Consider the following 12645-nt stretch of genomic DNA (forward strand, 5'->3'; position numbering starts at 1 on the left):
GACTGTTGTGTTGTGCAGCTACTCCAGCTCGTGGTGCACTCAGCACTTCGTGCACGCGAAGGCGCTGCGCAAAGTGCGCGAAGTGCGCCAGCAGCTGCGCGACATCCTGCAGGCGCAGAGACTGCCGCTCGTCTCCTGCGGCACGCGCTGGGACACTGTGCGCGAGTGTATCTGCTCAGGTAAGTACATCTCACACACAACACGACATACAACTTTCATACATCCATAAGCCATACACTTTCCTACTTTTCATATTAAGGTGACAAACGAGCGGCCGCTTAAATTCGACGAAATAGCGAAGACGATCGCTGCCCATAGACATCCTCAATTGCAGAAGAGGAGATATTCTGTTTCTATGCGTATCCTATGTTAGCTGACTGAAGGCGGGCGAGTGCCGCAGTGTCTGATGCTGTATGTCCCCGCAGCGTACTTCCAGCAAGCGGCGCGGCTGAAGGGTATCGGGGAGTACGTGAACTGTCGCACCGGTATGCCATGTCACCTCCACCCCACCTCCGCCCTGTTCGGTCTGGGAAGTCCTCCAGACTACGTGGTGTATCACGAGCTCACGATGACCTCGCGCGAGTACATGCACTGCGTCACTGCAGTAGACGCGCGCTGGCTCGCACATCTCGGACCTATGTTCTTCTCCGTCAAGGAGACCGGCAAGTCAGTGATCTTTTTTCTTTCTTTTTATTTTATATAGCAGATTATTAGAAATTCCAACTAAACTCTAACTTTGTGCTAGACTATAGCTCACATTAGTTAAATGAAGGGAAGGGATGAATGTTCTAGAATGTATATTTTTAATATATTCGTAAATAGCTGTCGTCCGCGACTCTGTTCGCGCGGCATTCAAAAAGACGTAATAACGTATCCTATGTGTTCTTTCAAACTATGTTCTACATCTGTGCTAAATTTCATCAAGATCTGTTGACTCGTTTCAGAGATAACTTCAAACAAACATTCACATTTATAAAGTTTTTTTTAAGTTATAATAATTTAAACTAAAATTAATTCATTAAACTTATCAAATATTTAATGTACTTTTTGCTTGCAGATCAAACAGGGATAAAAAGAAAGAAGCAGCAGTCCACTTGCAGCGTATGGAGGAAGAGATGAAGGAAGCGGAACAGAAGATGGCGGAAGAGAAGAGAAAGAGGGACGAAGAAGTTCCCGTGAAGCAGGAGATAGCGACGCCCGGCTTGAACACACCGCGTCGTACTCCGCACAGACTGGGGTTATAGAACCATTTGTATACACAAATAAACGGAATTAAAAGAAAGATTTTGAGTGTTTTTTAATTGTCACACTTCTGGCACACCTCTTTCCCCTCTAACACATTCATATAACTACGCATGCTCGGTCTCGGACGCAAGTAATCTTTGAGATTATTAACATCTTTAAAAAGAGTCTCGACTAAGTGCGAAAGTTTGAATAGATAGATTTTACTACGTCTCTTCAAAACGGCTCAACTGATCTAGATGAAATTCGGCTTAAATGTAGAACAGTCTAGAAAAACACATAGTCTTAATTACTAAGTTTTTTTAATTCCGCACGGACGATGTCGCGGACAAAAACTTGTATTGAAATAAAAATAACCTATCAGTCTGGTATAAATTAATTTCTCGTTCCCTTTTTTTACAGCCAACCGAAATGTAAATGAAACACATTTATCGAAACAATTATTTAATTAATACTCAAAACAAAATAACATACAATAGTCAGGAATAATAAATTTAAGAATTTTGTTAAAAAAAAATGATATGTAAAATGTCCAAAGTTTGTGATTTTTTAAATCGTATGAAATGTACACAATTTATATTTTAACCGAAACAAGAACTTTCCAGAACGTTTAAAGACTTAAATTATATTAACTTCAATAATCTAAAATGAAGGAAGACGTAAGTCAAAAGGTTAACCTACAAGCAAAAATACTATAGTATTTATTTTTAAAATTAGTAAAAACAAAATAAAAATTTTAAAAAAATATTTGAAAAAAAACCATTTAAATAAAATAAATTAAAACAAAAATGAAGGAAATTAAATTAAAAATTAAAAAAAAGAAAATCTTTTCTTTTCAATATTAAAATCATTTAAGAAAAAAATAATAATAGTGACATATATTATGATCGTGCGATATCTCAAGATATAATTATTTATTTAGCAGTAAATTATGAATATAAATATAATATATACAAGGCTTTATAAAGGAGATCTAACTCTTACACTACGAAATAGGTAAATTAGAAACTCTAAATACTACGCAGTTGGTTAAAATATTAATTTATAATTTTAGTTTGAACGGTTCATTATAAAGTGCAAAAATCAATGTCCTTTTTAACTTTTTATAACATAAAATCCATACAAGTATATAAAATAGTTTTTTTATAAACATTTTTTCCATTCTTTCGTGGAATTAGTTGAAGAAAAATTCTATTGTAAAGCGTTAAAATTCAGAATGTGCATGAGCACGTGCAATATTGTGACGTCATCGCTGACACTTCAGATGACGTCACTATTAAAAAAAGTTGGTAGTAAAAACAGATACTTTTAAAAAATAATATTTATTACGTGAATCTCAAAATTAAAAAGTACTTAGAGGTATTTTTTATATAGGTATTACTGATCAATATCATTTTCTTGTACATTCTTTCTCGTTACAAAGAAAAAGTTTTTTTCAAGTGACTACTCGTTTGACATCTAACGCAATCTACAGCTTGTGTACAAAAATAAACTCTGCTTACGTATGAATAAAGTCTATAATTACAACTACATTGTTCAAGTTATTTTGAACAAATTAAAAGTGTATTTCCACTGGAAAACCTAAAAAAATATATTGTTTTTTCATTGATAAAAAAAGAAATAAGACTATGTTTTGGACAGGTGTTTTGTTAGTGGAAATGGAAGCTAAGTTTTTCTCGCACTCAGTTAAGAAAATCCACCTTAATATTACAAAAATGGACATGTGAAAATTTAGAAATCATTACAAGCTTACTTATTTTTTTTTTACTATAATTCTTATAAAGTCCTATTTAATTTTTTTTAAGAAAGCATATGTCATGTATTATTTTTAGTCAAAATAATTATTTCAAATAATTTTGCATAAAAATGTCTATGTACTGAGTATATCCGAATAAGTTAATTAAATTACATTATGTAGTAACTAAAAAAAAATATTAAAAAAAGTAAAAGACTTCCCGCGAACACAATTATGTCGTTGAATATTTACAGTAAAAAATACTGTTACCTTAGCAATTTAATTCTTAGACACTAGAAAGAAACTGTCCCCTGTAATATAAGCCGCTCATTTTTTTTATTTTACATTTTATATTGTAATTTTACGATAAATTTTAAAATATTTTATTTCCGAGTTATATAATAATAGAAATAATTTTTAATTGAATTTATTATATTTAATATCTTCTGTATATTTTTAAATATTGTAAGGAAATATTTCAAATGAAAATTATTTACTTGAATAAAGTCATTTCATTAAAAATTATAACAAATATTTTATAAATTTGAATATTTTATTCATATTTTAAAATGATATTTGCTCTTTCATGCAAATATTTTTTGTTAAATATTTTTAATTTTGAGGTAATTTATTTAACATTTTAATTTATATTTGAACAAGTTAAGAAATCAAAATACAATTAATGTATATCACAAATTTTAATTCAAATCCAATGATTACTATCAACTTTAAATATACAAACATTATTTATCGTAAAATTACAAGCGAATTGTTCAACAATTTATCGCGACATCAATTCCATGTTTCTCGATGTATTTCTTCCTGGCCTCTGCTATCATCTGCTCCTTCCTCTCCTGGAAGCTGAGCTGTCTCTCCTTCGCAGTCTTCGGGAAGACTCCTGTGGGCGCGGGGATGACGTACTTGGGCGGGTCCCGCGAAGGCCCGGGGCGGGGCTCCGCCGGGGGCGGGGCCTGCGCCTGCGCTGTTGGGGGCCTCACCTCCGGCGTGTACGGAGTTATGCCCTCCAGGAAGTTGGTTATGGTCACATCCACGCTATGTGTTTTAGCTGTAGAAACATTTTAACAGCTTTATGGTACGATTAGACTAGAGGGGGGGGACTACTCCCAAAGGGGACGATATCGAACTTAAAGCATTGCTAATTCTCACTGTTTTCTTCCATTGACCTAAGTCAGAATGAATAATAATAATAGATCTTAAAAGTAGGTAATTTGACCATTTGGGTCTGAGGTAACAGTTCATTTTGGAAAAGGGGGTCACTTGTCCAATAGTTTGGGGGTCCCTGATCTAGTATATACATCAATGTCTCTGTATTACAAAATTAACTGGAACACGATAAGTGTTGCTGTCGCTGTGTAAATAAACAAACGTAAAGATAAAATTATATAATTTTACATACTAGAAATTAAAATCACATAATTCAATATCATAGTAAGAAATAAATCATACAAATGACATTCAAAAAAACATGGTATAATTCTCACCGAGGTCTCGCAACACATCTCGCTCGGGTACAGCAGGGAGCACCTCTCGCACTTTGCGGGCCATCCGGCTCAGGGACTCCGCCCCACTGGAGCCCCGACCACCCCCAACACTCCCACCACCCCCCACAGTGCGCTCCCCCGGCAAATCCTCCCACCGGTACTCTGTAGCCGGGATCTACAACAGTAAAGTAAAACCAGTATTACCAGATACACTCATTAAAAGGGGGCACGGGGATAAAAATCTTAGTAGCCTATGTTTTCTTCCAGACTATCTTTTACATCCATTCCAAATATTATAGATATCAAATGGATCGCCATTTTAGAAATACTTTTCATTCAATCACCCATACATCCAAACTTTTACAATATTAGTAAATTAATTTACTACAAACATATCATCATCATCAGCTCACTATAGGTCTTCACTGAAGTTAGGGGTGACTAGTTCATAGTCAACCACAGCCAAGTGCGGGTTGACTTCACACATATCATTGAATTTCTTCTCAGATATGTGCAGCATCACAATGTTTTCCTACACCATAGAAACATCAGATAAATGTACATATATAAATCGAAAAACACATAAGTACATCGGGGGGATTCGAACCCAGGACCTGCACATTACAAATCAAATACTTAACCTCTACAATATGAGTTAACTATTACCTGTAGAGCATCAGCTAATGTCTGTGCGATGCGCTTGGAGAAGGCAGCATCATCATCAGATCCTCTCTCCAGCGGCGGCAGTGCTCTCAGCGTGTACACAGTGGCGGGGGCAGTGAGGTACCACAGCGCATCCTCACACAGCTGACGAGCCAGTCCACCCCCACCCCGCACACACACAGCACTCATAGGACGTTCCACATCTAATCATTTATTAAATACACTAATCCTCATCTCCCTGGTCTTCTCCCACTCACGTGGAGTCCACGAAAGGTTTTATAAACCTTAATGTTTTGGCTAAAGTCACCAACTTGGAAGGAAGATAGAAGCAACCTTGCCAGGATGTAAAATGTAAAATAGTTACTGTCAAAAATAAGTAAAACTAACTTTTCATAAGAGCTTAAATCTGTTAAACATCTTGTAGAACTTTTCTGTCATTATTTACTGTTTTTATACATAAATAAACTCCCTTGTCATCTAAAAAAAAAATTAGATGGATGGATGGATGAATGTTTGAAGAATTTCTCTGGAACGGCTCAAAGGATCTTAAAAGAACATAGTTTTTTTAAATTCCGCGCGGACGGTGTCGCGGGCTACAGCTAGTATAATAAAGCTAGACAATTTTGCAGTCATAAGTTCGATTCGGAATAAAATATGTGAACTTAAATTTATATCCCATTCATACAGTCCACAGTTAATCATAAAACATCTGTTGAACGGATAAGTGAAATAGAAAGACAGGCATAATTTTAGTCCCCTACCCTTCCCATCCTTTTGTTATAAGGAAGGGATAGGAATGGGTAGTGAATTTAACAGAGGAAGGGGATATATCTTCTTTTTGATCATCCCTTCCTGTGTCGATTATAGTTAGTCTAGAGACAGTGGTGTCTTCGCTATTAAGGTGTACTTATGTGACCATTTGTTTGCCACATTGATATTAAATAAAAACTATTAAATATAAAACCTGACACCATTTAATAAATAAAATAAATATCTATTGTTGATTCAAGTTAATAACAGTCAAGGTACAATTGTAAAGGTCATAGATAAAATGTTGTGACACAACAATTTAGTTGATTGTAACATTTTGTAACAAAATTATCAAGCTTAGTTCAGTTTTTTTAAATCTTCTTCATATATATAAAAGAAAGTCGTGTTAGTTACACTATTTATAACTCGAGAACGGCTGAATCAATTTTACCGAAAATTGGTGGGCAAGTAGCTTAGAACCAGGAAACGGACATAGGATAATTTTTACCCCGTTTTCTATTTTTTATTCCGCGCGGACGGAGTCGCGGGTAAAAGCTAGTTTCTTATAAGAATGTGCGCGTCATTTACCTTTTCATGTCAAAAACCACTAGAATAATAGAGATTTTATCCAAAAGTCATACTTAAATAGACATTTTTAACTCGGAGGAATGTTTAGATAACCTAACTCTACCAATTTTTTTTTAAATTTAAAAGCTATGACGTCACAATTCCGCACGAGTTCATACACATTCTATCAAACACACCATACAACTTACTTATGGCAATTGGTTGCACCCTGTTGCCGATGGGGAAGGGCCAGTCGGTGAACTTAAGCAGGGCCCTGCCATTAGTGGGAGCTCCTTCCGGCTGCAGCAAGATGGGTTTGCTCGGACTTTCAGCAAAGTGTTGCCTGCAATTGGTGCACCATTACCATTATTAAAATCCATCTAAAATACTAAAGTGTTACTCTATTTCTAGAATCCCACAGTCCTAAAATTTATTGTCACATATTGGAGTCTCTGTTATTTTGAAGTAAACAAAAAGAATAAAAATATGTACAGGAGAATTTACATCTCTTAACATAAAGTCTTTGTTTTTGCCCAATGGACGGCCTCCTTAAGCCACTCATCATGCCTTGAATTATTGCTTATCGCGGTTCGACTATAACAAGTGTCATGACATTAGAGTTCTATGGTAACAAATAACCAGCACTTTTTCTAGAAGAATTCTAGAAGAAATTAACACACAGAAAATCTTACAATTATATTCTACTTTTTGGTTAGTACTAAGACTATATAAAATACTTACTTTCTTATAAATTGTGATGCATTTCGTATACCGAGAGTTGAGGCAAAAAATGGCGGCACTTTCCATTTTCTTAGCTGAAATAAATGTACAAATAATTATATGATTTAAATTTCCATCATGGAATTAAAAAACAATTATAATTAGCTGTATGACTACACTTTGATAAAAACAAGATTTTTTCAACAAACCATTGATCAATTGAATTACAATATATATTTATTCAATTTCATATGAAGTTAACACAAAAACTCGTCACAATTCCAAACTTATATGAAAGACTGTCACCCGCAACTCCTCGCTCGTGCGGACAAAAAAGACTGAATAAGTAGCCTATGTGTTTTTCCAGACTATCTTCTACATTTGTGCCAAATTTCATCAAGATCAATTGAGCTGTAACGGAGATATCTTCAAACAAACATCCATCCATCCAAACATTCGCATTTATAATATTAGTAAGATAAGATTGTGGCAGCATATAACATGTAAAGAGCTACATAATGGGTTTGAGGTGAAATGTCAACCCTTTTTTTTTAAGAGGGGAGGAGGAGGGCTTAACGAATACTCCTTGTCTTGGGGCAGATACGGTAGTTGTGTGGGATTCAGTCCGCAATTGGGAGTACATCCACTAAACCCCTCTGTTCCCTCAAGTTCATTATGTGGAACGCCACAAGAGCATTTTATTTGCAACCCCAACTGATATATCACCCCTGGACCAGATCACTGCAATCTACAATCACTGTATTACGAGAACATTACCTACATACACACAAAACCTTCAGAATTCTACAAGAAATTGTAAAACACAACGACACGGTCCTGACACACTTCTCTCGCTTTTTCTACATTCAAACATCTATACATATGGGACATTTTTAGGTGCTCTTAATACCTATACATCTATCTATATATTTAAAAGAAAGTCGTGTTAGTTACACTATTTATAACTCAAGAACGGCTGAATCGATTTGACTGAAAATTGGTGGGCAGGTAGCTTAGAACCAGGAAACGGACATAGGATAATTTTGACCCCATTTTCTATTTTTTATTCCGCGCGGACGGAGTCGCGGGTAAAAGCTAGTTCTTAATATTTATATTCTTGAATATTTTATTAATCTGGACAGTATAAGATCATCTGAGAAGGCATCAAACAAATCTAAGGCTCACTTACTCTACTTTATTCAGCAAAAATTGGTTTATTAGTGTTTCCACCTCAAAAATATAGGTTTGTTCATTACTTACGCTAATAGTTCCAAGAACATGTGAAGCCGCAAGAGAATCCAAACAAGACACATAATTAGCCACCATCACACTGCAGCGCAGATCTCTATTGCCTTTCAATTTGACATACACACCTGAGAAAATTCAAATAAAAATATTTTGGTTGTGATTTCTTTTTGTGTCTATACTTTTATACACACAATAATATGACAGGACAATAAAATATATAATAATTTACATAATATGTCTAATTATGACAGGGAGTATGTGAGAAAAAATAACAATTTCATACAATTTTTCTAGGAATCTTATTAAATTTAGTTGAAACTTCCTTACCAAACGTCCAGCAAGCGAGTGTGGACAACATTTGACGAACACCGGATTTATCAGGGAGAATAATTGCAGCAATCCATAATATTAATCCCAAAATAATTCTTAAAGTCATTAAAAGTAGCCCCAAAGGTAAATAGAAGAGAAACTGCAATAGATTATCGCCCGTAAACCTGAAACGACAAAGATACGGTTGTAAACTTCTAAAGAAAACAACACAATCTTGCATTGACGACTGAAGTTCATCTTACTTTCCCCAAAATATAAACTTAGTCTTACCTTTGTTTATTAAATAGCTTGTCGACTGTTAATGTCATTTTGTATATTTAACGACACAGACCAGTTATTACAAGATAAAGGCGAAGTACAGTAAACATGTAGAGTTAAAATTTATGAAGAAATTACAAAATTCTTTCAAAGAAAATTCTTGATCCTGATAATATATTAATACGACAAACTTGGATCATGGACAACATTTGTCATAGATTACAGACAAGAACAGAGAAACATAAATTTTCAATTTGACATTTGCTTGAAAACGAAAGTAGATAATATATCACATCTTCGGTAATTGTCAGTAAAAAAGGGGAAATGAGATTGGATAACAACGTTCCTATTTCTTTTCATTAGAAATCAGAAAAACAATTCAAATAAATCAAAGCGATATAATAAATATAAAATATAAAACCATATTTCGAGTAAATTGTCAAAACTCTTCGTTTTGTTGTTCATTTAGTAGATTTAAGTAGGAAAATATGGCATCACTGATGGCACCAAACTATAGACAACCGTTCCACAGATTATTAAGAATAAATATTGCTATAAAACAAAATTCCTCCTGTCTAATGACAATATTTCAATTCAACTTTAACTTATTTCAATATCTTGTTTTCTTCTGTGCATTCAATTCAATTCCTTTGTGTAGTGAACATTTTACTTAAAAGTTGTTTTTACTTGTAGTGAGTTTTCTACTTTCAATTGTAAACTGTAATCTGGCAGCAAGATAAACTATTTATATCAATTCCAAGTTTCGTGTTTATTTAATACAGTCATATTGTTCAAACGCAATTTTTTTAGAACTACTAATAATGGAGAGAATGCAGTCATCTCCAGATGAAAACACTGGCACAGAAGAAGAAAACGAAACACCGGAAAGAAATCGAGATAATCGCAGAAATGTTCAAGGATATTCTTCATGCCCTACTACTTCCTCCAATCTAAACCAAATGGAAGAAAAAATGCGTCGTAAACTGCAGTTTTTCTTTATGAATCCAATCGAGAAATGGCAAGCAAAGCGAAAGTTTCCATACAAATTCGTCGTACAAGTGATCAAGATAATTTTGGTAACTTTCCAACTCTGTCTCTTTGCGCATAACAGATATAACCATGTCAATTATACTTGGGACAATCGGATTACATTCTCGCATCTTTTTCTTCTCGGTTGGGACTCTACAAGAGAGATAAATGCCTACCCACCAGGCGCTGGACCCCTAGCTGTTTATAAAATAGATGAATTTTACAACACATTGGATTATGCATATGCAGGATATGCAAATCTGTCTAATGCTATTGGCCCATATTCATACAATGATGATAACAACAACATGCCGGACCCAGTCTTCTGTCTATATAATTATAAACAAGGCATAATACATGGATTTAATGAGAGTTATGAATTTAACTCTGAAATCAATGAAACATGTATAAATTTTACAATACCTGATGGTCAATTACTTAAATCAAAACATTACATTAAAGATGCAGACTTGGAAATTAATTTTGCAGCACTAGTTAGAGCTAAGCTAATGTTTTCTCTAAAAACTATAAACTTCCGAGCGGCCGGTCCTATCACACCACCAGAGTGTGTCAGGTTTGATGTTGAAATAATATTTGACAATGAAGATCATGACGGCCAAATGTCTCTGGTTCTGGAAGCGGAACCTTATAAATTAGTCTGCAACGGTGATAAGAACTACATCACCGATAACAAAATCGATCAGATTTTACGCAGTATTCTTAACATACTGGTTATATTAATCTGTTCTGCGTCCCTCATGTTATGCAGTAGAGCTATATATCGAGCACAACTCCTAAAAGAATTAACTGTGCAATTTTTCCGAAGAGCTTATAATAAAGAACTGAGTTGGGATGGTCGGCTAGAATTCCTTAACATTTGGTATATAATGATTATTGTTAATGATTTACTTATCATTATGGGATCAGCAATAAAAGAACAAATAGAAAGAAACCAATTCACAAATGATCAGTGGAATGTGTGTTCTTTACTTTTGGGTTTAGGTAATTTGTTAGTTTGGTTCGGGGTTCTTAGATACTTAGGATTCTTCAAAACATACAATGTTGTTATACTAACATTGAAAAAGGCAGCACCAAAAATATTTAGATTTTCCTTCTGTGCTTTGCTCCTTTACGCTGGGTTTATGTTCTGCGGCTGGCTTATACTAGGTCCGTATCACATGAAATTCAGATCCTTAGCTACTACATCAGAGTGTTTGTTTTCTCTTATTAATGGGGATGATATGTTTGCTACTTTCTCAATCATGTCTAAAAAATCACCGATGCTGTGGTGGTTTAGCCGTGTGTACTTATACTCATTTATAAGTCTTTACATTTATGTTGTTCTCAGTTTATTTATATCTGTAATTATGGATGCTTATGATACTATAAAACAGTACTACAGCGAAGGTTTCCCGAAGAGTGATTTGCAAACGTTTATTGGTGAGCCATGTATTGAGGAAGTATCTTCAGGATTGTACAGAACACAAAGTTCTTCTTCGTTAAATGCTATGATGAACTCATTGTTTTGTTGCAATTTTTATAGAAGTGCTTACTCAAAAATAGGTGGTGGAGGTTCAAATCTGAATATATTATAGGCTCCTTATTATTTAAGTGTTATTAAATTATTTTAAGGAAGCCGTTATGTGTGTTTTGATTAATCATTTTGAGAATTTTCGCACGTTTTGGAATGAAAAATAAATGTAATGATAGGTCACATAGTGATTAATTTTTTTATGTATAAATGTTAATCATGTAAATAAGAAACTTGTAAATGTGTAAATTATGTCTGTTATCAGTGTAACCAAAGATTGTAAAAATGTACCAGTAACTATAATTGGATTGTTACGAGATTTATATTTATAAAAATACTGTGAATGTGCATGCGTTTGTGATATAGAAAGGAACAAAATAAATTTATATAGTAAACAATTGCTTTTCATTATTGATTTTAAGAATAAATGAGGACAGTTAATGAATATAATTGACTCATCTGTTATTAATATCAAACACGAGGACATGTGTTCTTTGTACATTTATCTACCATACAACTGTCATGGTTTGATCACATTCAAACAAGTCCATCTTTCTAATCAATGTAACAGATAACAATCACAATTTATTGTTCGTTTTATTTTATCTGGATCTTAATTTATGAAATTCTGCAGTAAACTTATACCAAATGATTATTTTTTTAAATAGTATGAAAGACGTAAAATTATTCCCGAATTGCATTCGGCCAATTTGAATACTGAGATGTAGACGTTATCAAATTTACTTATTGAATTCAAATAATATAACCTTGAATGTTAAATATCAAGTAGTCAAGTAAAAGTCTAATTTAATTCAGTTGACAATTATAAGTAAGTTATTATGAAACCCCTGCACTATCTTCTACGTGCAAACTACCAGAAGTACAAATATAGCTTGTTATTGTAGTGTAGACGGGATAATTGTTATAAATTACATTACAATGTACAGAGTGCTTTTATTACTTTATATAATGGGCGTAATACAATGACCCAGGTTTTATTTCCGCCGCCCGGTTCACCCCTTCTCTTTTACTCCTGTCAGTTTTGTTTACTACATCGACTATAAATGTGA

The 12645-nt window shown here is 34.0% G+C and overlaps 3 protein-coding genes across 3 annotated transcripts in view; 2 read left to right on the top strand and 1 right to left on the bottom strand.

Moving 5' to 3' along the window:
* The window catches only part of LOC106718954 (pre-mRNA-splicing factor ATP-dependent RNA helicase PRP16), a 60399-nt gene extending 59123 nt beyond the window's left edge, over positions 1–1276 (top strand). Inside the window, exons 19-21 of the mRNA XM_045680315.1 lie at positions 19–179; positions 426–666; positions 1058–1276. Coding sequence (XP_045536271.1) covers positions 19–179; positions 426–666; positions 1058–1244 — 589 coding nt within the window. The 3' untranslated portion in view covers positions 1245–1276. The remainder of the gene's footprint in view (positions 1–18; positions 180–425; positions 667–1057) is intronic.
* Positions 1277–3714: 2438 nt separating this feature from the next.
* On the bottom strand, positions 3715–9223 carry LOC106718903 (lipid droplet-regulating VLDL assembly factor AUP1). Its single transcript, XM_045680267.1, has 8 exons — positions 9028–9223; positions 8755–8921; positions 8440–8552; positions 7201–7274; positions 6669–6802; positions 5146–5345; positions 4480–4654; positions 3715–4043 (listed from the first exon to the last, which is right to left on the bottom strand). Exons 1-8 carry the CDS (start codon positions 9063–9065, stop codon positions 3751–3753), a joined length of 1194 nt encoding a protein of 397 aa, XP_045536223.1. The 5' UTR covers positions 9066–9223; the 3' UTR covers positions 3715–3750.
* Positions 9224–9626: 403 nt separating this feature from the next.
* Positions 9627–11943, top strand: LOC106718921 (mucolipin-3). Its single transcript, XM_014513123.2, has one exon. The coding sequence runs from the start codon at positions 9837–9839 to the stop codon at positions 11637–11639; it is 1803 nt and encodes a 600-aa protein (XP_014368609.2). The 5' UTR covers positions 9627–9836; the 3' UTR covers positions 11640–11943.
* Positions 11944–12645: the final 702 nt, after the last annotated feature.

The sequence above is a fragment of the Papilio machaon genome, chromosome 12 (assembly GCF_912999745.1).
Source record: "Papilio machaon chromosome 12, ilPapMach1.1, whole genome shotgun sequence".
NCBI classification, from domain to species: Eukaryota; Metazoa; Arthropoda; class Insecta; order Lepidoptera; family Papilionidae; genus Papilio; species Papilio machaon.

Bases quoted from the DNA above. Each gene is read 5' to 3' on its own strand.
- LOC106718903 (XM_045680267.1), bottom strand. From the start codon at position 9,065: ATGACATTAACAGTCGACAAGCTATTTAATAAACAAAG. The intron at 8,922-9,027 runs GTAAGACTAAGT...TTGTCGTTTCAG, and splicing joins AAGCTATTTAATAAACAAAG to GTTTACGGGCGATAATCTAT. The intron at 8,553-8,754 runs GTAAGGAAGTTT...GAATTTTCTCAG, and splicing joins ACTCGCTTGCTGGACGTTTG to GTGTGTATGTCAAATTGAAA.
- LOC106718921 (XM_014513123.2), top strand. From the start codon at position 9,837: ATGGAGAGAATGCAGTCATCTCCAGATGAAAACACTGGCACAGAAGAA.